Here is a 27,458-nt window from a genome sequence, read left to right as displayed (position 1 = left end):
GGACCCTGGGTCAGCCTGACCCACCCAGAGTCTGCGGCAGGGACCCACCCACTCTGTCCTCTGCCCTGCCGGGCCCGGCCTCACCCTGGCAGGCCCGGTGGTCCTCAGTGGGGTCAAAGCCCATCTCACATTCGCAGCGGTACCCGCCGGGCGCATTGAGGCACTGCCCGTTATCACAGAGGTCCACGTTCTCGGCACATTCGTCTCTGTCTGAGGGGTCCCAAGATTCGGAGGACTGGAGACTGGTGGACCCGGACCCATGCAGGGTGGGTGGGAGGGAGGCCCCAGTCACTGGAACACTTCGCTGTCAGCCAGAGTCCCAGGCAAGTAGCCCTGGGGACTCCGTCCCTGACTCAGGGTGGGAGGCAAGTGACCAAAGCAGGGTCAGGGAGGGGAGAGGTGGTCTGGACTCCTGGGCCCCAGAGAGGGTACCCAGTCACTCCGGATCCAGGGAGGAGAGCAGCCAGGAAGGAAGCGTCTCATGCATTTAGGGGTTCAAGGGAGCCGTGGGCAGGCAGTAGCACCCCCTGGGCCGAGGACACAGCCTCTCCAGCACCCATGGAGCGATGAGTGAGTCAGAAGGAGTTAGGAGGTTGAGTGACCATGGCAGCCACCGTGAATTCAGCCCCTGTGGCTGTCCCTCTAGGGCCCCTGCCCTCCCACCCCCTAATCTCACCTTCGCAGGAGAAGCCATCCCCGGTAAAGCCCTGGCGGCAGGTGCAGCGGTAGGAGCCAGGGACATTGAGACAGTCACCTTTTGGGCTGCACTGGTGCTCCTGGGAGACGCATTCATCCAGGTCTGCAGGAGACGGAGCCCAGGCCCCCCACCCCATGGCGTGTGCATTGTGGGGTGCAGAAGGGAGAAAGACTCTTCAATCCTCCAATCCTGACTGCCCCCCTACAGACACCCCCGCACCCCACCCTCCCACTGCCTTGCCCTTCACCTACCTCTTCTGCTTTGCCCCGATTTCCTGCCCCCAGGTACTCACCATGACATTCGAAGCCATGCCCCTCCCAGCCTGGCAGGCACCTACAGCTGAAACTCCCTGGGATGTTGAGACAGAAGGCATGACTGTCACAGTTGTGTCCTCCAACCTCGCATTCATCCACATCTAAAGGGAGAGGAGGCACAACGCCGAGACCCGGTCACAGAAGGAAAGACTCGATGCAGTAGTAGCTGAACGGGCAGGGGCTCTTCCTCTCTAGGGGAGAGCCGGTCCAGAAAGCCTCCTCCCCTCCACTGGGGGAGCTTCCATCTTTACCCAGAGCCCGAGAGGAAAACCCCCAAACCTAACAGACATGACTCTCAGCAGCCCTCAGAAATGGTCTGAAATAGCAGCATGAAAGACTTGGGGTAGATATTAAGAGTGACTGTCCGGCCAGGCACGGTGGTTCATGCCTGTAATCCCAGCGCTTTGGGAGGCCAAGGCGGGCAGATCATGAGGTCAGGAGATCAAGACCATCCTGGCTAACACGGTGAAACCCTGTCTCTACTAAAAATACAAAAATTAGCTGTGCATGGTGGTGGGTGCCTGTAGTCCCAGCTACTCAGGAGGCTGAGGCAGGAGAATGGTGTGAACCCAGAAGGCAGAGCTTGCAGTGGGCAGAGATCGCACCACTGCACTCCAGCCTGGGCAACAGAGGGAGACTCCGTCTCAAAACAAACAAACAAATGAAACAAAAACAAACAAACAAAAAAACAAGTGACTGTCCGGATGAACATGCCCCCTTTCCAAGCCAGGATTTCCCTGTCCACCAGCATTTCCAATCCAGAGTCAATTCTGCCTCACCCTTATGATCTCTGCCACGTTAAATCTGGGTGAGCTACTGTTACTAAACATTTCTTTACCACACTCCTGTTCTCGCTGACATAAATCATGTTTTAAAAGACAATTTTGGATCCACATCAACAACCTCTAAGAAGTCATGAGCTTGATGCTGTGTTGTGTAACATTTGTTTCTAATACACATTAAAATAACCATCTAACTGGAGTCGATAGAATTGTGTCCCCTTAAAAGGTATGTTCAAGTCCTAAACCCTGAAACCCGTGAATGTGACCTTATTTGGAAACAGGATCTTCGTAGATGTAACCAAGTTAAGACGAGGTCAGCCCGGATTAAGGTAGGCTCCGGTCCAGTGACTGGTGTTCTTCTAAGACCAGTGACTGGCTGTGTAGCCAGATGCAATGACTTACATCTGTAATCCCAGCTACTCGGGAGGCCAAGGTGGGAGGATCACTTGAGGCAAAGAGTTTGAGACCAGGTTGGGCAACGTAGTGAGAACCTGTTTCTACAAAAACACCTTTTATTCCCCCCTTCGAAGCATGGTTTCACTCTGTCACCCCAGCTGGAGTGCCGTGCAGTGGTGCAATCTAGCTCACTGCTGCCTGGATCTCCTGGTCTTAAGCAATCCTCCAGCCTCAGCCTCCTGAGTAGCTAAGACTACAGGTGAGCGCCAGCATGCCTGGCTAATTTTTTAAATTTTTGTCTCAAACTCCTGAGCTCAAGAATCCTTCCACCTCAACCTCCCAAAGTGCTGGCATTACAGAAATGAGTCACCATGCCTGATCAACAAAAACTTTTTAAAAAATTAGCCCGGCATGGTGGCATGCACCTGTAGTCCCAGCTACTCGGGAGGCTGAGGCTGGGAGGATTGCTTGAACCCAGGAATTTAAGGCTATGAACCAGTTCATGAGCTATGATCACACCACTGCACTATAGCCTGGGCGACACAGCCAGACCTTATCTTTACAAATTAGATACTATTGGGTGCAGTGACTCATGCCTGTAATCCCAACAAATTGGGAGGCCGAGGCAAGAGGATTACTTGAGTCCAGGAGTTCAAGACCAACCCGAGTGACATAGTAAAACACTATCTCTACAAAAAAAAAAAAAAATTAGCTGAGTGTGATGGCACGTGTGGGAGACTGAGATGGGAAGATCACCTGAGCCCGGAGAGGTGGAGGCTGCAGTGAGCTATGATTGCATCACTGCACTCCAGCCTGGGAGACAGAGTGAGACACTATCTCAAAATAAATAAACAAATAATGTAAAAAATGAAAAATTTTAAAAAATAGATACACAGAGAGAAGAAGGCCTTGTGAAGATGGAGACAGAAACTTGAATGACACGTCTACAAACTGAGGAACACCAAGGAGGCATGGAACAGGTTCTCCCTCTGAGCCCCCAAGAAGGTACTAACCCTGCAGACACCTTGATTTCAGACTTCTGGTTTCCAGAACTATGATTCTAGAAGGAGAATACATTTCTTTTTAATTAAAAAACAAGTTTTGGTTTTTCTTTTTGAGATGGAGTTTTGCTCTGTGGCCCAAGCTGGAGTGCAGTGGTATGATCTCGGCTCACTACAACCTCCGCCTCCCAGATTCAAGCGATTCTCCTGCCTCAGCCTCCCAAGTAGCTGGGATTACAGGCATGCGCCACCACGCCCAGCTAATTTTGTGTTTTTAGTAGAGACGGGGTTTCACCATGTTGGCCAGGCTGGTCTCAAACTCCTGACCTCAGGTAATCCACCCACCTCGACCTCCCAAAGTGCTGGGATTACAGGTGTGAGCTACCCTGCCCAGACTAATTTTTAAAATTTTTAATAGAGATGGGGTTGTTGTCTCTATTAATGTTGCCATATGGCCATGTTGTGATGTATCCATGTCACCCAGGCTGGTCTCGAACCCACGGGCTCAAGCAATCCTCCCGCCTTAGCCTCCCAAAGTGCTGGGATTACAAGTGTGAGCCACCGTGCCAGGTAGAGAATCAATTTACTTTTTTTCTTTTGAGATGGGGTCTCACTCTGTTGCCCAGGCTGGAGTGCAGTGGTGCTATCTTGGCTCACTGCCACCTCTGCCTCCCGGGTTCAAACGATTCTCCTGCCTCAGCCTCCCAAGCAGCTGCGATTACCATGCCTGGCTGATTTTTGTATTTTTAGTAAAGATGGGGTTTCACCATGTTGACCAGGCTGGTCTTGAACTCCTGACCTCAGGTGATCTGCCCGCCTCGGCCTCCCAAAGTGCTGGGATTACAGGCGTGAGCCACCGCGCCCAGCCTGGAGAATCAATTTCTAAGCCACCAATTGTGTGATCATTTGTTATGGCAACCACAGGGAACTAACACAGTCACTATTCAAATGTTTAAGTGTTCATCCCTGTATTGCCTCAAATTATCAGGGATTTGCCTTTCAGAAATGCTGCGGCAGACACGTGGGGCTTCCCCTCCTGAGCTGTTCAGGGGACCCCCAGGGGCACTGTACGGGACTCTGCTCTTGCTTTAACACAAGAAGCCATCCGTGGAAATCTATGAGCATGAACTCTGGCTGTGCTCGGCATGAATCGCATGATTCCCAAAATGGCCCCGGGGAGTCTTCTCTGCCTGCACCGCTGACCGCCGGCTCACCAGAGCAGCCCGTGGCCCCCTTCCTGATCATGTAGCCCAGCTGACAGTGGCAGACAAAGGAACCCTTCGTGTTCTCGCAGTCCCCGTGGAGGCAGATGTGAGGGTTCAGGTCACACTCATCCACATCTGTTGGGGAAGAAAGCATGAGGTCTGAGGACTGGGTGCAGGGGTGACGGGAGAGGAAGTGGGTGAGCGTGGGAGGGAGACCCCCAGCATTCCTGACTGTCCCACCACACGGGTCCTCTCTGCTAGGACTCGCTTTTTCTCCAGGGGCGGGGAGCTCCCTCTGCATCCACTACTGGGTAATCGGGAATGTTCTGTGAGCCTTTCGCAGTGCACATTCCAAACAACACACCAGGAACGTGCTTCCAAAAGTATTTTATGGTCAAATACATTTAGAGAAGGCTGAGATCCACAAAGCTAACCAGGGTTTCCTCCTGCAGGACTTTTCAGAGCCTTTATGCCGATATGCACAGTGGATCTGCAACAGGGGCATGGAGCAGAACGCATTCCCTAAATGCATTTGTTCACAAGGCCCATCGCTGAGACTTGCTTGCTCTCTGAGACTCCTATAAACTGGAACACTCTAAGCTCTGTAAGCTTCACTCGGTTTCTTGGCCGGGAGTTACATTGTTACTTCCTGGAACTTCCACAGGCCGGTCTCAGCTTTGTCCTGATGGGGCACCCAGCACACAACAGGACAACCTGTAGCTGGGTGAGGACAGCAATCGCCACCTTACAGAACACAGCTCTGAGTCTCTTTCCTGCCTCGTCCACTGTCCTCTGCCAGAAACCCCTTTGTCTTTGGTGATCGTAACGCACAGACCTTGAACAGGACACGATCCTCCGATAGGTGTAGCATATGTCGTATTAAACAAACGCCATTTAAAAGAGCAAGGTTTGGGGAATTCTGCTACTGTTCCATAAATGGGATCTCATGGGCTTTGGGAAGCAGACTTGGGATACGGGGGATGCTTAAGTGGAAAACCAAGTGCTGTTATAAAACCTCCTCTCTCTACCCGCAAATGGCAGGGGTGGGGTCCAGCATTTGTCATTGTCATGCCTATGTACCACCTTGTGGAAGACCTGGTGTGTGAATTCTGACACCGCCTCCTCCACCCCGCCATCCCAGCTCCTCACCAACACACGTCCTCATGTCTGGCGTGGCCACGAAGCCATCATAGCACAGGCAGCGGTGACCCCCCAGCACGTTGGTGCAGTGGCCTTGGTCACAAATACTGGGGTTCTCTTCACACTCATCCACGTCTGGGGGAACAGGGTTGGGGACTGTGCTTAGCTTTGCCCTGATAGACCACCCAGTACACATCTGCTCCCCAGCCCCCAGGACGACCTGTAGCCAGGTGAGGACAGCGATGGTCACTCAAGTAGTCTGGGGGTGCTCAGGCAGTTCTGAGTTTGTTTTCCACCTTATTCACCCTCCTCTGCAAAAACCCCAGGGGCTCTCCCACAGGGTGAGCAGCCTGCCTGGGGCCAGGACAAGCCAGGCAGGGGGTGCCTCGGGTCTGGTTGGCTTCACTACGCTGTGCTGGGCTCTGGGCCAGTGTAGGACCCGGCCAGCACCTCCTCCTCATCCCCCACGCCAGGCAGTGGGAAGAGGTTGTGCCCACCTACCTGCACATGCCCTTCCGTCGGGCATCAGCGAGTAGCCCTGCCGACAGCTACACCGGTAGCTGCCCTCAGTGTTAATACAGTACACGTCACACCCACCATTCCGGACCCGGCATTCGTTGATGTCTGCAAGATGCAGGGCAGACAGGGGCTGGGGCTGGGGGGAGGGGGCTGGTTTGGGGGTGGGAGCAGAGTGGAGTTGAGGACAGGAGGGGCTGCCACTATGGCTGGGGATGCGGTTGGTGCCCAGGGCCCAGCAGGTGGGCACAGTCTCACCCACGCAGCCTTGGTGGTCAGGTGTGCCCTGGAAGCCGGCGTGGCAGGAGCACTGGAAGGCACCGATGACATTGACACAGTGGCCGTGGGGACACAGGCCATCCCTCAGGGAGCACTCATCAATGTCTGTGGGGGAGTGCAGATGAAAGACAGGCCTGTGCCCCATCTGCCGTCTGTGTGACCGTGAGACACACTGGGGCACGCACGCACGCTAAGCAACTCACGCTGCCGACACTGGCACAGCCCCGCATGTGCCTGTCCATACACTCGCATTCACTCACATGCAAATACCCACACTCTCCTATAAACACAGACACCCAGATGCACACCACACGTGCCTGCTCACGCAGACTCACAAACACACCCCGGCACCCACTCACGCGTGAACACACTCGCCCTTGACAGACACACACAGGCACACTCAGATACACACTCACACTCAGGGGCACACTCCTAAATTCACAACACACCTTATATCCACTTGCATACAAATACACTCACCCGTGTGTAAAGACACATCCACACCCAGGGCACACTCACACCCATGTGCACACACAGACAAACACCCACATGCACAAACACACACACACACAAACACACCCATGTGCACACTCAGACACACACATAAACACACCCTCAAACATACCTGTCCTTGGACAAACACACGTCCACACCCAGACAGCCACACCCAGAGGTACACCCACACAGACCCACTCACAAACACATACTCACACCCACTCACACACAGACATACCTCCCTTTATAAACATGCATTTGCATCCAACTACACATCACATTCTCTTGCACACGCACACACAGACTTACATACAAACACAACCGCTCAGAAATTAGCCAGGCATGACCGGGCGCGGTGGCTCACGCCTGTAATCCCAGCACTTTGGGAGGCCGAGGCGGGCGGATCATGAGATCAGGAGATTGAGACCATCCTGGATAACATGGTGAAACCCCGTCTCTAACTAAATATACAAAAAAAAATTAGCCAAGTGTGGTGGTGGGCGCCTGTAGTCAGGGTTCCTTGGGAGGCTGAGGCAGGAGAACGGCGTGAGCCCGGGAGGTGGAGCTTGTAGTCAGCCGAGATGGTAGCCACTGCACTCCAGCCTGGGCGACAGAGTGAGACTCTGTCTCAAATAAATAAATAAATAAATAAATAAATAAATAAGCTAGGCATGGTGGCGCATGTCTGTAGTCCCACCTACTTGGGAGGCTGAGGTGGGAGGATCACCTGAGCCCAGGAGGTGGAGGCTGCAGTGAGCTGTGATCGTGCCACTGCAGCCCAGACTGGACAACAGACTGGGACCCTGTGTCAAACAAAACAAAATGAAACACACACACACACACACACACGCAAACACACTTGCCCTTGGTAGATACATTCATAGCCAAATATACACTCAAACCGTCTTGTGTGTTCACACAGATGCACACACACACTCACACCTACTCACATGCAAACACTCCCCATTGTACAGACACACACACAGTCACACAAATGCACAAATGTCTGCCGTTGTACAGACACTCACACATGTGCGTGTTCATCTAGACACACAAACACACTCCCGCCATCTTGCATATAAACCCACTTACACACACAGGTACACACTGATACACACTTGCACGCTCACACACTGACCTCAGGGAGACAGATACACATGCCCACCCTCTCACTCATCCAGCCCACATTCACCTGACACCCACTCATTTTCACACACACGGGCTCACACTCACACTCGCACACCTGGATGCACACTCACCCTCACAGGCAGTGCCCTCGGCCGTCAGCTCGTGCCCAGGGGGACACTGGCACTTGTAGCTCCCATCCGTGTTGGTGCAAGTGCCTCCCCGGCAGAGCAGTGGGTCTCTTGCACACTCGTCCACGTCTGAAGGTTTGTGTGGAAAGAGAGAGCAGGTGTGAAGGTGCTGACGCAGGGAGGGAGCGATGAGGTTCATGCTGGCTTCTCCCCGCCACCTCCCCAGCCCCCTTCACCCCAGCGGGAGCCAGGAGAGCCTGGGGGCTCCGGGCTGGGATGACCCAGGGGAGTGGGGTCTGCACCAGGAGCAGAGACCAGCCAGATAGGGAGGGAGGCTGAGATTCTCAGAAGAACAAAGGCCATGAAGTTGACACTCTTGGTGCCGCTAGAAAAGGCACTAAGAAGTGCCATCATTGACTTTGTTATTCATTTGATGAGCATTTCACGTGCATCCTCTGAGCTAGAGGCACTGCAGGGAGCTCCAGCTCCAGGGAGCCCTCTTTCCTCCTCCACTCCCTGCAGGACATGCCAGAAAGCTGAGGCTCAGTCCCGCCAGGACTCAGGGCAGGGAGCAGGCAGCCTCACCACGGACTCATCACTCTTAAGCCACAGGGGCATCCTTCCATTCCTCAGGCCCACCCCAGTGCCTTTGCACATGCTGTTCTCCAGTGTCTTCACCCTGTTCACCGCTACTGCATTCTTTCTTTCTTTTTTCCTTTTTTGTTGTTGTTTTTGAGATGGAGTCTCACTCGGTTGCCCAAGCTGGAGTGCAGTGGCACCATCTCGGCTCCCTGCAACCTCCGCCTCCTGGGTTCACGCAATTCTCCTGCCTCAGCCTCCCAAGTAGCTGGGATTACAGGCGTGCATCACCAAGCCCAGTTAATTTTTTTATTTTTAGTAGAGACAGCGTTTCACCCTGTTGTTCAGGCTGGTCTCGAAATCCTGACCTCAAGTGATTCAACTACCTCAGCCTCCCAAATTGCTGGGATTACAGGTATGAGCCACTGAGTCCAGCCTTTTTTTTTTTTTTTTTGAGACAGATTTTCACACTGTCACCCAGCCTAGAGTGCAGTGACACGATCACAGCTCACTACAGCCTCCACCTCCCGGGTTCAAACTATCCTCCAACCTCAGCCTCCTGAGCAGCTGGGACTACAGGCAGGTGCCACCACACTCTGCTAATTTTTCAATTTTGTGTAGAGATGGGGCCTCTCTATGTTGACCAAGCTGGTCTTGAACTCCTGGCCTCAAGCAATCCTGTCTCAGCCATCTCTCATCAGACCATGTGGCCTTTTTAAGTGCTTCTGACAGTGGCAATTTTGCATTTTTTTCTTTTCTTTCTTTCTTTCTTTCTTTTTTTTTTTTTAAATTTGGAGACAGAGTCTTGCTCTGTCGCCCAGGCTGGAGTGCAGTGGTGCGATCTCAGCTCACTGCAACCTCCACCTCCTGGGTTCAAGCAATTCTCCTCAGTCTCCCAAGTAGCTGGGACTACAGGCACCCGCCACCACACCGAGTTAATTTTTTGTATTTTAGTAGAGATGGGGTTTCACCGTGTTGCCCAGGCTGGTTTTGAACTCCTGAACTCAGGAAATCTGCCCACTTCAGCCTCCCAAGGTGCTGGGATTACAGGCATGAACCACTTTGCCTGGATTTTTCTTTTTCCTTCCTTCCTTCCTTCCTTCTTTCTTTGTTTCTTTCTTTCCCTTCCTTCCTTCCTTCTCTCTTTCTTTCTTTCTCTCTCTCTCTCTCTCTTTCTTTCTTCTTTCTTTCCTCTTTCTTATGACAGGGTCTCACTCTATCACCCAGGCTGGAGCGCAGAAGTGCAATCATGGTTCACTGTAGCCTCAACCTCCTGGGCTCAAAGGATCCTCCCTTCTCAGCCTCCCGAGTGGCATGTGCCACCATGCCCAGCTAATTTTTTAAAAATTTTGTAGCGAGAGGGTCTTGCTATGTTGCCCAGGCTGGGCTCAAACTCCTGGACTCAAGCGATCCTACTGCCTTGGCCTCTCAAAGTGCTGGGATTACAGGCGAGGGCCACCGCACCCGGCCCAATTTTGCATTTCCTCAGCGATTCATGTTATTCATGTCTGTCTTCCTGTTAGGCTGTGAGCTCCAAGGAAAGAGGGCTCCCTGGAGCTGGAGCTCCCTGCAGTGCCTCTAGCTCAGAGGATGCACGTGAAATGCTCATCAAATGAATAACAAAGTCAATGATGGGGACGAGAGGCCTTGTAACTGGCAGTATTTCCCAGGCTTCTCTGAGGGGCCCTGTCCTCTACCCAAGCTACACACCCTCCCTGGGAGACCTCACCCACCCCAGTGTGCCGGCCACCCCCAGGTCTCAGCCCCCAGGTCTCTTTCCTAAGGACGATGCCTCATGGACCCCAGACTCACCGCAACCCAGCTAATTTGCAGCTCCTCCCTCCTCCTGCCCCCTCCATCCACGTCCACACAGCAACAGCCGTCCCCACCCGTCCCCACCCTCCGTCTCCTCAATGCCCACCCTGCCCAGGGCGCCCACCACATCCCTGCCCGGCAGTCACCAACCCATGCAGTCCTTCATCAGCATGAAGCCGCTTTCATAGCCGGGAAAACACTCGCACTCAAAGCTGCCTGGGGTGTTGACACAGGCGCCCTGGCCGCAGAGGTCAGGGGAGATGCGACACTCGTCAATATCTGTAGGGAGAGGAGGCAGAGGCTGGAGGGGCCGTGTGTGCCGCATCACGGGGCGCAAGGCAGAGGGGTCTCTGTCCCTTGATGGGAGTGTGGGCTAGAGGAAGCCTGTCTGCAGACATAAGGAGGCACAGGCCAAGAGGGGAGGGGTCCCTGGATGCAGACAGGATGGGGTGCCGGAGGGGGTCATCAAATCTGTAGATATGACAAGCGGAACAGAAGCTACGAAAAGGAGCTGAGGAAATGGAGAGACCCCGAACTAAACATGACAAGGACAGCGAGTTTTCTCACAGCCCGGAGCTCTCCATTTTCTTTATTTTGGTGGCTTTGTTTGTTTGTTTTATTTTTATTACTTATTTATTTATTTATTTATTTAGAGATAGTCTCGCTCTGTCACCCAGGCTGGAGTGCAGTGATGCAGACTCGGCTCACTGCAACTTCTGCCTCCCAGGATCAAGCGATTCTCCTGCCTCAGTCTCCCGAGTAGCTGGGATTATGGGCATGCGCCACTGTGCCCGACTAATTTTGCATTTTTAGGAAGATGGGGTTTCACCATGTGGGCCAGCCTGTTCTCGAACTCCTGACCTAAAGCAATCTACCCACCTCGGCCTCCCAAAGTGCTAGGATGACAGGCGTGAGCCACCGCACACAGCCTGTTTGCTTTTTCAGAGACAGGGTCTTGCTCTGTCACCCAGGCTGGAGTGCAGCGGCGTGATCACAGCTCACTGCAGCCTCAACCTCCCGGGGGCTCAAGGGATCCTTCTGCCTCCGCCTCTCGAGTAGCTGGGACTACAGTTAATGCAATAATAATTTTTTATTTTTTGCAGAGATGGAGGTCTTGCTGTGTTACCCGGGCTAGTCTCAAACTCTTGGGCTCAAGCAATCCTCCCACCTTGGCCTCCAAAAGTGCTGGGATTACAGGCGTGAGCCACCAGGCCGGCCCTGGAGGCCTCTAAAGGTCACCTTTGCCAGCCCCTTCTTTTATGTTTTATTTACTTATTTATTTATTTTTGAGATGCAGTCTCGTTCTGCCACCCAGGCTAGAGTGCAATGGCATGATCTTGGCTTACTGTAACCTCCGCCTCCTGGGTTCAAGTGATTCTCCTGCCTCAGTCTCACAAGTAACTGGGATTACGGGTGCCCGCCACCACACCCAGCTACTTTTTGTACTTTTAGTAGAGACAGGGTATTGCCATGTTGGCCAGGCTGGTCTCGAACTCCTGACCTCAAGTGATCCACTCACTTTGGCCTCCCAAAGTGCTGGGATTACAGGTGTGATCCATCGCGCCTGGCCCAGTCCCTTCTTTTATAGTCAGGGTTCCTGCAGCCCAAGGAGAGCAATCACCTGCCCTAGGTCACACTGCACAGAGGCAGACACAAGAAGTGCCTAAAGAACAGGTGCTTGCTGGGCACGGTGGCACACGCCTGTAATCCCAGCACTTTGGGAGGCTGAGGTGGGTGGATCACCTGAGGTCGGGAGTTCAAGATCAGCCTGACCAACATGGAGAAACCCCATCTCTATTGAAAAATACAATATTAGCCAGGCATGGTGGTGCACGCCTGTAATCCTAGCTACTCAGGAAGCTGAGGCAGGAGAATCTCTTGAACCTGGGAGGTGGAGGTTGGAGTGAGCTGAGATCGTGCCATTGCACTCTAGCCTGGGCAACAAGAGTGAAACTCCGTCTCAAAAAAGAAGAAGAAGAAGAAGGAGAAAGAGAAGGAGAAGGAGAAGGGGAAGAGGGAAGAGGGAAGAGGAAGAGGAAGAAAGAAGAAAGAAGAGGAAAAAGAAAAACGGGCATGTCTCTACGTCTTATTCGAGGCCCCATCCCTGGCAAGGATCACGCTCTCTCCAAGAGGCAGAGGTGGCACCTACCTGTGCAGTTCCATTCTTGGGCATCCAGGGCGAAGCCCCCCGCACAGGCACAGTGGAAGCTGCCCACCATGTTTCTGCAGGTACCATGCGTGCAGAGGCCAGGGAACGCCTTGCATTCATTCACATCTGAAGTACAGGGGCATCAAATCACCCTGATGTCCCCAAGCTTGGGATCCATACACCAAGCCCTCCCTGGGTTCTTCATGCCTGGCCTTGCCCACATCCCCTTTTCCCCAAACACACCTCCCATCTCCAGGCTTTTGCCTGTGCCGTGCCCCTCCCCATCCTTCCGGGGGCCTGACCCCTTCCCTAACCGCACCTTTATAGAACGGCCGGCCAGACAGGAAGTCCCGGCTGGCAAAGCCCAGCCCCCGCGGGCACAGGCTGGCGAACTCCAAGGACTCGGGATCCGGGCAGGCCTCGCACTCGGCTCCCCAGGCGGCCCCAATGGAGCAGCAGCAGACGTCCATCCGGTACTTGCCAGGCAAGGTGACCCCACACTCATCCTCGTCCCATCGCAGGAAACATGGTTCCAATCTCACATCTGCACAAGGGAACGGTCACTGCGTCCCCACCCCTGCCACACTGTGCCCGCTGCGAGACAGGCGTGCTGCTCCGTCACTCCCATCGGAAACTTTCTCCCAGATGCAGTCAGGTCGAGGGCCAGAGTGAAAAGGGGTGACTTCCTCCAGGCACTGCCTGGGAGGGTACTATGTGTGCTATTCTGTAGCACTGTTCTAAGCCCCTCTATCCATTTATTTTTTTTAATGATTGATTCATTGGTTGATTGATTTGTTTTGAGACATAGTCTTGCTCTGTCACCCAGGCTGGAGTGCAGTGGTACAATCTCAGCTCACCGCAACCTCCACCTCCCAGGTTCAAGCAATTCTCCCGTCTCAGCCTCCCGAGAAGCTGGGATTACAGGCGTGTGCCACCACACCCAGCTAACTTTTGTTTTTTTTTTAGTAGAGACTCGATTTCACCACGTTGACCAGGCTGATCTCGAACTCAAGTGATCTGCCCACCTCGGCCTCCCACAGTGCTGTGATTACAGGCGTGAGCCACCGTGCCTGACCAATTTTTTTTTTTTTTTTTAAGACAGAGTCTCGCTCTGTCCCCTAGGCTGTAGTGCAGTGGCACTATCTCAGCTCACTGCAACCTCCACCTCCGGGGTTCAAGCAATTCTCCTGCCTCAGCCTGCCGAGTAGCTGGGATTACAGGCACCCGCCACCACCCCCGGCTAATTTTTGTATTTTAGTAGAGATGGAGTTTCACCATGCTAACCAGGTGGGTCTTGAACTCTTGACCTCAAGCAATCCACCTGCCTCGGCCTCCCAAAAGTGCTGGCATTACAGGCGAGGCACCGTGGCCCGGCCACTAAGGCTTTTTTTTTTTGATGGAGTCCTCGCCTCTGTCACCCAGGCTGGAGGCAGGGTCTCGACCCTCGCTCACTGCAGCCCTCGCCTAAGTTCACATTCTCCCGTCTCCAGCCTCCCGAGCTGGGACTACAGGCTCCACCATGCCCGCTAATTTTTTTTTTTTTTGTATATTTTTAGTAGAGACAGGGTTTCCACCGTGTTAGCCAGGATGGCCTCCCCAATCTCCTGACCTCATGATCCTTCCCACCTCGGCCTCCCAAAGTGCTGGGATTACAGAAGTGAGCCACCACACCTGGCCTAACTTTTGTTTTTTTTTTTTTTTTTTTTTTTTGAGATGGAGTCTCGCTCTGTCGCCCCAGGCTGGAGTGCAGTGGCACGACCCAGGCTCATTGCAAGCCTCACTTCGGGTTCAGGCCATTCTCCCACTCAGGCCTCCGAGGTAGCTGACTACAGGCGCCAGCCACCACGCCTTTTTTTTGTATTTTTAGTAGAGACGGGGTTTCACCTGTTTGCCAGGATGGTCTCTGACCTCCTGGATCTTGTGATCCTCGGCCATGCCCCAGCCTCCCAAAGTGCTGGGATTACAGGCTTGAGCCTCACCGCGCCCGGCCCTAACTTTTGTATTTTTTAATAGAGACTCGGTTTCTACACGTCGGCCAAGCTGATCTCAAACTCAAGTGATCTGCTCACCTCGACCTCCCAAAGTACTGGGATTGTAGGTGTGTGAGCCACTATGCCTGGCCACTAATGATTTTTAGGGCAGTGAAACTACCCTATGTGACACTACAATGGTGAACATATGTCATTATACATTCGTCCAGACCCACAGAATGTCCAACACACCAAGGGTAAACCCTAAGGTGCTCTATGGACTTGGAGATGACAATGAGGTACCTGCGTAGTTTCATCCATCGTAACAAATGCACCCTCTGACCCTGGGGCAAGATGTTGACAGTGGAGGAGGCTGTACGTGCGTGGAGGTGGGGGCTATGTGTTCATATTTGCTGTGAACCTAAAATCGTCCTCAAAGATAAATCCTGGCTGGAATTCCAGCACTCTGGGATGCTGAGGTGGGGGGATCCCTTGAGGCCAGGAGTTTGAGACCAGCCTAGGCAAGATAGTGAGACCCTGTCCCTACTAAAAAAATTTTTTTAAAAACTACCAATAAAGAAATAAATTAGCTGGGTATGGTGGTGCACACCTGTAGTCTCAGCTGCTCAGGAGATCAAGGTACAAAAATCAGCTGAACCCAGGAAGTGCAAGTTGTAGTGAGATGAGATTGTGCCACTGCACTCCTGCCTGGGTGACAGTGACACCCTGTCTCAAGAAAAAAGAAGAAAGAAAAAAAAACCCACCCAAATGTCTTTCATGATGTGTTAGCCGGAGGCGGAGGATCCCAAAGGATGCCTGAAATCTCTCCTATTCGGGCCGGGTGTGGCGGCTCACGCCTGTAATCTCAACACTTTGGGAGGCTGAGGCGGGCAGATTGCCTGAGGTCAGGAGTTCGAGACCAGCCTGGCCAACATGGTGAACCCTTGTCTCCACTAAAAATACAAAAATTAGCCAGGCGTGGTGGTGTGTGCCTGTACTCCTAGCTACTCAGGAGGCTGAGGCAGGAGAATGGCTTGAACCCAGGAGGCGGATGTTGCAGTGAGCTGAGATCGCGCCACCGCACTCCAGCCTGGGAGACATAAGCGAGACTCCGTCTCAAAAGAAATAATCTCTCCTGTTCCTAGAGTCGCTGCGGGTGGAGGGAACGAAGGAAGGACGCGTGGCCCCATGTGCGGACCTCGCCTGGACTCACCCACGCACAGCCGGCCCGAGGCTTCCAGCATCAGGCCCTCTGGACACTCGCAGCGGAAAGATCCAGCAGTGTTGACACAACGCCCGTTGGGACAGACTCCCGGGAAGGTCTCACACTCGTTCACATCTGGGTGGCGGGAAGTAAGGGAGGAGGGAAAGCCGGAGGGTCCAGGGAGGGGAAGGGCGCTGGCTGGCCATTCCCCTGGGGTCTCAAGTTGTCCTTGGGGAAGAAGGAAGGGGATGGGGACAGGGATTGGGGACTGTCAAGAAGGTCTGGGGACCAGGGAGGGAGAACGGCTGTCCCCATCGTAATAGACTCCAGGGCGGGGCTGGAGGTGGCACCCATGGGGGTGATGCAACTGGTTGTGTGCGGGCTCTGGAGTAGGGGGTGAGCTGGACACGGGCAGGGAGTTACCATCGCAGGTGACACCCGTCATCCGGGCAAAGCCCCGGGCACAGGCAGGGTCTGCAATTGGGAGAACGAGAATGAAGAGCGGAGTCATTCTCTCATGCCAGCCCCAGGGGGGACCCGCCCCGTTGAGGGCTTTTCCCATGGGCACCTGGGAGGCCCCGAGGAGGATGTTACCGATCTCGCAGCGTTCGCAGGGGCTCCCCCAGGCTGCCCCGAGGGTGGCGCAGCACTCGGACCGCAGGCTGGCTCCCTGAAGGTTCACCTCACAGCGGTTCTCCTGGATCTTCAGCCAGCAAGTGCCCTTGGTGCTGTCTGGGGAGAAAAGGCGGGTCACCTGTCTCACCTGCCGAGCCCACACCTGCACCCTGACCCACAGATGCCCAGCCTCTGGAACGCCATCAGGGTCCAGGGCCGCTCACCTAGACAGATGGTGCCAGAGGGGTCCAGCCGGCTGCCAGGGGCACATTTGCAGGTGTAGGAGCCAGCCAGGTTGTGACAGACGCCGTTCACACACGGGCTGGACAGGCATTCATCGACGTCTGCAGGGACAGCCCCCCACCAGGCCGTGAACTGCAGGAGGAGGAGCCTTACCTGGCCAGGACCCCTCCTCCCCCAAGGGACCGCTGCACCCAGTGGCACAGGGTGCACCCAAATGCACAAGTGTGCAGAGGGCACTGGAATCAAATGCGTGTGCAAGCACACGTGTGTGCTGAGCTGTGTGTGTACATGCTGTAAGAGACAGGAAATGCCAAACTGTTTTCTTTTTTTTCTTTCTTTTTTTTTCTTTTTTTTGAGACAGAGTCTCGCTCTGTCACCCAGGCTGGAGTGCCGTGGCACCATCCCAGCTCACTGCAACCTCTGTCTCCCACGTTCAAGCGATTCTCATGCCTCAGCCTCCGAGGTAACTGGGACTACAGGCATGTGCTACCTTGCCCGGCTAATTTTTTTTTGCATTTTTAGTAGAGACGGGGTTTCATGATGTTGTCCAGGCTGGTCTCAAACTCCCAACCTCAGGTGGTCCGCCCGCCTCGGCCTCCCAAAGTGCTGGGATTCTAGGCGTGAGCCACTGCACCCAGCCAAAACTGTATTGTTACTCTCACCTTCAACACACACAACACAACACAACACAACACAGAATACATCAGTGATCAGACGTGGATTTGTTTGTTTGTTTGTTTTTGCCAAACTGCCCAATTCTCCGACACCAGCAGGGTGCCCTATAGTTCAATTCTGACGCTATCTGCCTGGAGTTGAAGTCTGACTCCACAGGTTGAGGGCTCAGTCCCACAAGACTGCCATCCACGCAGGTGCCAATTGCAAATCGGGGCCTCCAGAATTTCTGCCTTCTCCTCGGGCTTGATCATCCGCTAGAGTGACTCACGGGACTCAGGGAAATACTTAACTTATGTTTACTAGTTTATTATGAAGGATATTACAGCAGTGGCTCATGCCTGTCATCCCAGCATTTTAGGAGGTTGAGGCGGGTGGATCACTGAGGTCAGGAGTTCGAGACCAGCCTGGCCAACACGATGAAACCCCATCTCTATTAAAAATACAAATTAACAGCCAGGCGCGGTGGCTCAAGCCTGTAATCCCAGCACTTTGGGAGCCCGAGACGGGCGGATCACGAGGTCAGGAGATCGAGACCATCCTGGCTAACACAGTGAAACCCCGTCTCTACTAAAAAATACAAAAAACTAGCTGGGCAAGGTGGTGGGTGCCTGTAATCCCAGCTACTCGGGAGGCTGAGGCAGGAGAATGGCATAAACCCGGAAGGCGGAGCTTGCAGTGAGCTGAGATCTGGCCACTGCACTCGTCTGGGTGACAGAGCGAGACTCCATCTCAAAAAACAAAACAAAACAAATTAGCTGGGTGTGGTGGTGCACGCCTGCAGTCCCAGCTACTTGGGAGGCTGAGGCAGGATCATCTCTTGAACCACGGGAGAATTGCTTGAACCCAGGAGGTAGAGGTTGCAGTGAGCCGAGATCGTGCCATTGCACTCCAGCCTGGGCAACAGAGCGAGACTCTGTCTCAAAAAGACAAAATTAAAAAATAAAGGATATTAAGGATATTACAAATGATGAACAGCCAGATGGAAGACATGCATGGTGCGGGGTATCTGGGAGGAGACGTGAAATTTCCGTGCCTGCTCTGGGCATGCCACCTTGCCAGCACACAGATGTGTCCATCCACCTGGAAGCTCTCCAAACTCCATAGTTCGGGTAGGACTTCTGGGATGTGTGTATAAATGTGTGCCCCTGAGTGTGTACAATTGTGTGTGACTGGGACCACAAGTGTGGGAAGTGTGAGAATGAGTGTATGGGCCAGGCATGGTGGCTCGCGCCTGTAATCCCAGCACTTTGGGAGGCTGAGGCAGGTGGATCACTTGAGGTCAGGAGTTTGAGACCAGCCTGGCGAACATGGTGAAACCCTGTCTCTACTAAAAATACAAAAATTATCTGGGTGTGGTGGTGGGCACCTGTAATCCCAGCTACTCAGGAGGCTGAGGCGGGAGAATCGCTTGAACTGGGAGGCGGAGGTTGCAGTGAGCCGAGATCGCGCCACTGCACTCCAGCCTGGGTGATAGAGCAAGAATCTATCTCAAAAAAAAAAAAAAAAGAATAAGTGTGTATGTAAATGTGAGTATATGCGTGTCTTTCAGTGCGTGTGTGTGAATGTAGGTACATATGCAAGTGTCTTTGAGTATGCATTCTGTGTACATATGCACACAGCATGTCTGAATGTATGTGTCTGCATGTACACAGCATGTGCAGTGTGTCTGGGTTTATGTATGCATGACACATGCAACGTGCATGTCTGAGTGTGGCTGTGTGCAGGATGTTTCTGAGTGTGTGCATATGTGTCTTGTGTACACACCTCATGCAACATGTGTGAGTATCTGAGCGTGTGCATATATGTGTGTGTGTGCACACTACATATAGCATGCATGTGTGTGTGAATAGAGGTAACATGTAAGCATCTTTGAGTGTGTGCATGCCTCTGTGTGCACACGCTACACACAGAGTATGTCGGGGCATGTGTGTGTGTGTGTGTGTGCGAACCCACGTGAGCCCGGGACCCTGTACCTTTGCAGATCTCCATGTCCTGCCAGAGGTGGAAGCCGGGGGGGCAGGAGCAGCTGTAGCTGCCGGGGCTATTCTGACACCACCCGTTGTCACACAGGAGGCTGTTGAGGGCACACTCATCCACGTCTGTGGGGTGGGGGTGGGAGAGAGGGGTGAGGGGTCTGCAGTGAAGGAGGTTGCCCATGCATCCACCCTCCAGGTGGCATGCTTACCTGTGCACTCCTTGCCTGAGGCACCTGCTTCATAACCCAGGTTGCAGATGCAGCGGTAGCTGCCCCGAAGGTTCTCACAGATGCCATTGGCACAAACCTCAGGGTCCAGAGCACACTCATTGATGTCTGCGGCAGGAGGAGGGTGTGTCAGCAGCAGAAGGAGGGTGTGTCCCGGTGCCCCCAGGGGTCTCTAGAAGTCAGATTCCCCAAGGCAAGAGCTCCAGCCCAGACCTGGCCTCATTTTTCTCTAAACCAGGGTTTCTCAGCCTGAGCACTGCTAACATTTGGGGCCAGATCATTTTTTGCTGCGAGGGGCCATCCCATGCATTTTAGGATGTCGAGCAGCTTCCATGGCCTCCACCCATGAGATGTCAGTAGCACCCACCCCACCCCAGTATTACTCCAGACATTGTGAAATGACCTCGGCAGGGCAGGGGCCAAATTATCTCCAGTTTGGAGATAGTGGAACAGACATCCATACAGTGGCACTGTCATAAAAATAAAAGCAATTATAGGCCAGATACGGTGGCTGTCACCTGTAATCCCACCACTTTGGGAGGCTGAGGTGGGAGGATTGCTTGAGCCCAGGAGTTTGAGACCAGCCTGGGCAACATAGCAAGACCCCATCTCTATAAAAAGTAAATTTTTTTTTGAGACAGGGTCTCACTCTGTCGCACAGGCTGGAGTGCAGTGGTGCGATCTCGGCTCACTGCAACCTCTGCCTCTCTGGTTCAAGTAATTCTCATGACTCAGCCCCCCAAGTAGCTGGGATTACAGCCACCGCGCCTGGCTAATTTTTCTATTTTTAGTAGAGATGGGGTTTCACCATGTTGGCCAGGCTGGTCTAGAACTCCTGACTTCAAGTGATCCACTTGCCTCAGCCTCCCAAAGTGCTGGCTTTACAGACGTGAGCCACCACACCTGGCCAAAAAGTAAATTTTTAAAAAATTGGCTGGGCATGGCGGCTCATGTTTGTAATCACAGCACTTTGGGAGGCTGAGGTGGGTGGATCACTTGAGGCCGGAAGTTTGAGACCAGCCTGGGCAACATGGCAAAACCTCATCTCTACTAAAAAAAAAAAAAAAATATTAGCCAGGCGTGGTGACACATGCCTGTAATCGCAGCTATTTGGAAGGCTGAGGTAGGAGAATCGCTTGAACCCAGGAGGCAGAGGTTGCAGTGAGCCAAGATCACACCACTGCACTATAGCCTGGGTAACAGAGCAAAAAGAAAAGAAAAGAAAAGAAAGAAAGAGAGAGGAGAAAGAAAGAAAGAAAGAAAAAAAAGAAAAAGAAAGAGGAAAAGAAAGAAAAAGAAAGAAAAGAAAGAAAGAAAGAAAGAGAAAGAAAGAAAGAGAGGAAGGAAGGAGGAAAGGAGGAAAGGAGGAAAGGAGGGAGAGAGGAGGAAGGAAAGAAGGAAGGGAAGGAAGGAAAGAATGAACGAAGGAAGGAAGGAAGGAAGGAAGGAAGGAAGGAAGGAAGGAAGGAAGGAAATGGAATGGGACAGGCCGGGAGTGGAATTGATTGCACCACATTACTTGAGCCTGGGCAATAGAGTGAGATCCCATCTCTGAAAAAGGGTGGGGGTAATCTTGGACACAGACACACATACAGGGAGAACACCATGTGAAGGTGGAGGCAGAAATGGGGCAGCACCTCTACGAGCCAAGAAACGTCAAAGATTGCTGGCCACCACCAGAAGCTGGGACAGATTCTCCCTCAAAGCCTCCGAGGGAACCAGCCCTGCCCGCACCTTGATCTCTGACCTCTGGCCTCCAGAAGTGTGAGAATCAACTTATGTTGTCGAAGCGATCCGGTCTGGGGCACTCTGTTATGGGAACCCCAGGCAAACCGTACGGTCCCTGACCACAGCTCTCCCCACATCTGGTAGGGGCAGGCTGGCTGCTGTTTGGAGGGGCTGGGCTCCACTTACCTCGACCATCCGTGGTAATGCCAAGCCCACTGCTGCACAGTGCCTGGAACTCGGCTGGGGATGAAGGGACAGAGTAAGATGGGTCAGGGAGCTTAGCCATGGCTTGGATTCAGCCACAGGCAAAGGACAAGGTCTTTTCCACAGGCAAGACTCTTGGTCTTGGGCAAGAGTTTGGGACTAAGACGCAACTCCACACCCCAGAGAGAAAGCAACTCCCTTCAGCCTCTTTGTCAGAAGAGCCTCCACTCCATGGGAGCTACAACCCCCACCACAAGCGAGGACCAATGGAGGCACTCAGACCAAGGAGGCCATGGGGATCAGGCAGCCAGATGCTCACCAGAGTTCTTGGCAGGACAAAGCTGGCAGGGCTCCCCAAAGCTGTGGTCTGGGTTGGCACAGCAACACTCGGACTTGGTGACGGTGCCAGGGAAGGGGCGGGCACAGGAGCCCTTCTCGATGGCCCCGTAGCAGGTGCTTCGCACATGGGTGTCCATGCACATGCGGCCATCCGTGCCCACTGCCAGCCCCCCCCAGGCAATGGCAGCGGAAGGAGCCCTCGGTGTTGGTGCAGTGGCCGTTCACACAGATGCCAGGCGTCTGGCACTCGTCAATGTCTGCAGAAGCCGTGGGGGCAGGGGGATGGGTTCCAGCCTCCTCCCTTCCTCTCTCCCCTCCCCATCTCCCACCATTTCCATTTTCCCAGCACTTCTTCTCTGCTTCTTTGTTTTTGGATGGAGTCTCGCTCTGTCACCCAGGTTGGAGTGCAGTGGCACAATCTCAGCTCACTGCAAGCTCCACCTCCCAGGTTCACACCATTCTCCTGCCTCAGCCTCCCGAGTAGCTGGGACCACAGACACCCACCACCATGTCCAGCTAATTTTTTGTATATTTAGTAGAGACGGGGTTTCACCGTGTTAGCCGGGATGGTCTCAATCTGACCTCGTGATCCACCCGCCTCGGCCTCCCAAAGTGCTGGGATTACAGGCATGAGTGACCGTGCCCAGCTCTTCTTTGCTTCTTGCTCCCTTTCTCTCTCCCCTCCCCATCTCCTACCCTTTCCATCTTCCCAGCCCTTCTGTTTACTTCTTTTCCAGTTTCTTGTCTTTCCAGTTTCCAGTTGTCCGTGTCTCTGTCCTCTCCTCCTCTCGTCTCCTTCCTCTTCTCCTCCCCCATTTCTCCCCATCTTTCTTTCTTTCTCTGTACCTTTAAACACATTTTCCTTTTTTTTTTTTTTTTTGAGACGGAGTCTCACTCTGTCGCCAGGGCTGGAGCGCAGTGGCGCAATCTCGGCTCACTGCAAGCTCCGCCTCCCGGGTTCACGTCATTCTCCTGCCTCAGCCTCCCAAGTAGCTGGGACTACAGGCCCCCACCACCACGCCCGACTAATTTTTGTATTTTTTTTTTTTAGTAAAGATGGGGTTTCACCGTGTTATCCAGGATGGTCTCGATCTCCTGACCTTGTGATCTGCCCACCTCAGCCTCCCAAAGGACTGGGATTACAGGTGTGAGCCACCATGCCTGGCCTAAACAAATTTTTTAAAGGCAGGGTCTGACTCCCAGACTGGAGTGCAGCGGTGTGATTGTAGCTCACTGCAGCCTCCGTCTCCTGGGCTCAAGCGATCCTGCTGCCTCAGTGTCCTGAGTAGCAGGGACTACAGGGGTGCATCTCCATGTTCGGCTAATTTTTTAAATTTTTCTATAGAGATGGAGTCTTATCATGTTGCCCAGGCTGGTCTCAATCAAACTCCTGAGCTCAAGTGACCCTTCTGCCTCAGCTTCCAAAGTACTGGGATTAAAGGTGCATGCTACCATGCCCAGCTAATTTTTTTTTTTTTTTTTTTTTAGGTAGAGATGGGGTTTGACTATGTTGCCCAGGCTGGTCTCGAACTCCTGGCCTCAAGAGATCCTCTAATCTCAGCTTCCTAAAGTGCTGGAATCACAGATGAACCTGGCCCCTCCCCACCTTATAACCCATCTCTCTCTCTCTTTTTTTTTTTTTTTGTCTTTTGAGACAGAGTCTCACTCTTGTCACCCAGGTTGGAGTGCAATGGCACAGTCTCAGCTCACTGCAACCTCTACCTCCCAGGATCAAGCAATTCTCCTGCCTCAGCCTCCCAAGTAGCTGGGATTACAGGTGCCCACGACCATGCCCGGCTAATTTCTTGTATTTTTAGTAGAGACGGGTTTTCACCATGTTGGGCAGGCTGGTCTCAAACTCCTGACCTCAAGAGATCCATCTGCCTCGGCCTCCCAAAGTGCTGGAATTACAGGCGTGAGCCACGGCACATGCCTCTTCCTTTCTTCCTTTTCTTGTTCTTCACTTCTTCCCTTTTCCCTCCTCCTTTTTCTTTCCCTACTCCTCTTCTCCTTCTCTCATGCTCATCCTGTCCCTGTCCGGTCCCTCTCCTCTTCCTCCCCCTCCCTCTGCTTCCCCATCTCCCTTCTCCCCTCCGCTGGCCAGTCTTGCTCCAGGCTTACCCATGCAGTAGCGGCCGCCAGGCGCCAGCAGGAAGCCAGGTTTGCAGAGGCAGGAGAAGCTGCCATCCTCGTTGAGACACACGCCGTTGACGCACATGGTGCTGGTGGCACACTCGTTGTGGTCTGGGGACAGCAGGAGAGGCTGAGTCCAGGCGGGGGGCCGGGTGCCCAGCCCACACTGGGACCCTCTCTCTCCCTCCTCCAAACTCCAGGGCTGAGCCCCCCAGGATCCCTCCCTGGGATGTGGGAGGCAAACAAGCTGTGGTTGTCTGTGACTGTGTGTGCTTGTATATTAGTCTGTCCCCTGGGATGTGAGTTCCCTGGGGCAGGACCCCTGTCTTGCTCAGGCTGCATACAGTAGGTGCTGCATAAATATTTGCGTAAAGCTGAATAAAGGTGGTGGGGGTTGCATAACATTGGGAATTTATTAAATTTCAGTGAATTGTTCATTTTAAAATGTTTAAATATTTTTAAAAGACTTATTATTATCATTATTATTATTTTTGAGACAGTCTCGCTCTATCACGCAGGCTGGAGCACAGTGGTGTGATCTCGCCTCACTGTAACTTCTGCCTCACGGGTTCAAGCAATTCTGCTTCAGCCTCCCGAGTAGCTGAGATTACAGGCATGCACCACCATGCCCGGCTAATTGCTTTTGTATTTTTAGTAGAGACGGGGTTTCACCATGTTGGCCATGCTGGTCTTGAACTCCTCACCTCATGATACGCCCACCTCAGCCTCCCAAAGGGCTGGGATTACAGGCTTGAGCCACCGCGCCCAACCTCTTGTTCACTTTTAAATGATTAAATTTAGGTTGTGTGAATCTTACTTCAATTTTACAAAAAGGAAAGGGAAATAAGGTTAGTAAGAACATAGTCTAATTTAACAGAAGGTGGCAGGCGCAGAAATGACTTGTTTTCCAAAATGTCAGCTTTAAATAATAAACAACTGAACATACATTAAAAAAAAAAAAAAGCATGAAATGCCACCACAGAAATTTACACATGAGCATTCACAGAAGTATTATTCCTAACAGCAAAAAGTGAAAACAAACCAGTGTCCTACTGATGAACGGATCAACACACTGTGGTCTATTCATATAACGGAACATTATTCAGCCATGAAAAAGAATGAAGCCAGGAATGCTGGCTCATGCCTGTAGTCCCAGCTACTCAAGTGGCTGAGGCAGGGGGATTGCTTGAGCCCCCCAGAACCCCTCCCTGGGGTGTGGGAGGCAAAAAGCTGTGGTTGTCTGTGGCTGTGTTTGCTTGCATATTAGTCTGTCTGTTAGGATGTAAGTTAAAGTCCAGCCTAGGCAACATAGTGAGACTCAACCATAAAAAAATAAATAGATGGCCAGGCGCGGCGGCTCACACCTGTAATCCCAGCATTTTGGGAGGCTGAGGCGGTCGGATCACCGGAGGTCAGGCATTCGAGACCAGCCTGGTCAACATTGTGAAACCCTGTCTCTACTAAAAATATAAATGTTAGCTGGGCACAGTGGCACACAGCTGTAATCCCACCTACTCAGGAGGCTGAGGCAGGAGAATCGCTTGAACCCATCACGCCATCACACTCAGCTAATTTTTGTATTATTAGTAGTGACAGGGTTTCACCATGTTGGCCAGGCTGGTCTCAAACACCTGACCTCGAGTGATCCTCCCACCTCAGCCTCCCAAAGTGTTGGGATTAGAAGCATGAGCCACTGTGCCTGGCTCAAAATTTATTTAATTAAAAAAAAAAAAAATTGAGGCCTGGCATGATGGTTCACGCCTGTAATCCCAGCACCTTGGGAGGCCGAGGCAAGCAGATCACGAGGTCAGCAGATCAAGACCATCCTGGCCATCGTGGTGAAATCCTGTCTCTATTAAAATAAAAAAATTAGCCGGGTGTAGTGGTGGGGGCCTGTAGTCCCAGTCACTCAGGAGGCTGACACAGGAGAATGGCATGAGCCCAGGAGGCAGAGCTTGCAGTGAGCCAAGATCGTGCCACCGCACTCCAGCCTGGGCAACAGGGCAAGACTCTGTCTCAAAAAAAAAAAAAAAAGAAAAGGGAAAGAAAAAAAGAAGCACCAATACACGCTGCAATATGGATGAATCTTGAAAACATCACATTTAGCAAAAGAAGCCAGTCACAGAAAACCATGATTCCCTTTTGTCCGGAACTGGCAACTTCATTGAGTCAGAAAACCGATTCACCTAGCACCCAGGGCTGCAGGTGAAGACAGAGAATTATAGAGTGACTATTAATGAATACCAGGTTTGTTTTTGAGGCAATAAAGGTATTTTCCAGTTGGGTTGTAGTGATGCTTGTCCACCTCTGTGCATATACTAAAAACTGTTGACTAGTACACTTCAAATGGCTAATTTTATGGTATATGAATTATATATCAATAAATGTCAAAAATGTCTTTTTAAATGAAGGAATGCAGAACGCACAAGATCCTTCTACCCGAGGGAAGACTTGAAGGCAGACCTCCTGAGATAAGGTGACAGAGTCAAGGGGTTCCCTTGGGTTATGGCTTGTGGCAGCCAAGTCCCCATTGGCTCCCACAAGCCATAATCACCATATTCCAGAGAAAGCTGATGGGGGCTCTCCAAGGTCCTACCCCAACTCCCACCCCTACTCCCTCACCCCCAGGCCCCCTCACTGGCCAGGCTCTTCCAAGCCATCCTAGGATGTGGCAGAATCCTGCATCAGGCCAGGGTCAGGCGTTGCCAGTGTGGTCTTGCCTCTAAAAGACCCTTTTTTCTTTTTCTTTTCCTTTTTTTTTTTTTTGAGACGAGTCTCGCTTTCTGTCAGCCTGGCTGGGAGTGCAGTGGCCCGGAGCCCTCAGCTCACTGTAAAGCCCGGCCTCCGGTTCACTTATTCTCCGCCTCAGCCTCCGAGTAGCTGGGACCAGACGCCTCAGCCACCTCGCCTCGCTAGTTTTTATTTTAATAGAGACGGGTTTCACCATGTTAGCCAGGGATGGTCTCATCTCCTGACCTCGATCCACTGGCCTCGCCTCCCAAAGTGCTGGGATTACAGGCTTGAGCCAATCAAGGCCTGGGCCTCTTTTTTTTTTTTTTTTGACAGAGTTTCACTCTTGTTGCCCAGGCTGGAGGCAGAGGTGATCTCAGCTCACTGCAACCCCTGCCTCCCACGTTCAGGTGATTCTGCTGCCTCGGCCTCCCGAGCAGCTGGGGTTACAGGTGTCTGCCACCATGCCCGGCTAATTTTTTGTATTTAGTAGAGACAGGGTTTCACTATGTTGGTCAGGCTGGTCTCGAACTTCTGACTTCAGGTGATCCACCCACCTCGGCCTCCCAAAGTGCTGGGATTACAGGTGTGATCCACTACACCCGGCCTTCTTTTTCTTTTTCTTTTTAGGAGATGGAGTCTCACTCTATCAGCCAGGCTGGAGTGCAGGGGCACGAGCACAGCTCACTGCAGCCTCATTCTTTTCAGCTCAAGAGGTTCCCCTGCCTCAGCCTTGCAAAGTGCTGGGATTACAGGCATGAGCCACCAAGGCTGGCCCCAAAAGGTCCTT

The 27,458-nt window shown here is 52.7% G+C and overlaps 1 protein-coding gene across 1 annotated transcript in view; it reads right to left on the bottom strand.

Moving 5' to 3' along the window:
* FBN3 (fibrillin 3) overlaps positions 1 to 27,458 on the bottom strand; it is an 86,407-nt gene that overhangs the window by 46,675 nt on the left and 12,274 nt on the right. The window contains 21 exon segments of the mRNA XM_031660007.1: positions 85 to 210; positions 677 to 799; positions 990 to 1,112; positions 4,405 to 4,530; positions 5,545 to 5,670; positions 6,037 to 6,159; positions 6,310 to 6,435; positions 8,085 to 8,210; positions 10,626 to 10,754; positions 12,625 to 12,750; positions 12,944 to 13,168; positions 15,808 to 15,933; positions 16,222 to 16,272; positions 16,393 to 16,530; positions 16,638 to 16,757; positions 19,305 to 19,430; positions 19,517 to 19,642; positions 21,449 to 21,502; positions 21,786 to 21,978; positions 21,980 to 22,062; positions 23,927 to 24,049. Of these exon segments, the coding sequence (XP_031515867.1) occupies positions 85 to 210; positions 677 to 799; positions 990 to 1,112; positions 4,405 to 4,530; positions 5,545 to 5,670; positions 6,037 to 6,159; positions 6,310 to 6,435; positions 8,085 to 8,210; positions 10,626 to 10,754; positions 12,625 to 12,750; positions 12,944 to 13,168; positions 15,808 to 15,933; positions 16,222 to 16,272; positions 16,393 to 16,530; positions 16,638 to 16,757; positions 19,305 to 19,430; positions 19,517 to 19,642; positions 21,449 to 21,502; positions 21,786 to 21,978; positions 21,980 to 22,062; positions 23,927 to 24,049 (2,619 nt within the window).

The sequence above is a fragment of the Papio anubis genome, chromosome 20 (assembly GCF_008728515.1).
Source record: "Papio anubis isolate 15944 chromosome 20, Panubis1.0, whole genome shotgun sequence".
Lineage (NCBI taxonomy): Eukaryota > Metazoa > Chordata > Mammalia > Primates > Cercopithecidae > Papio > Papio anubis.
The sequence above is the reverse complement of the archived record's forward strand: the minus strand, read 5'-3'. Positions and strand labels throughout refer to the sequence as shown.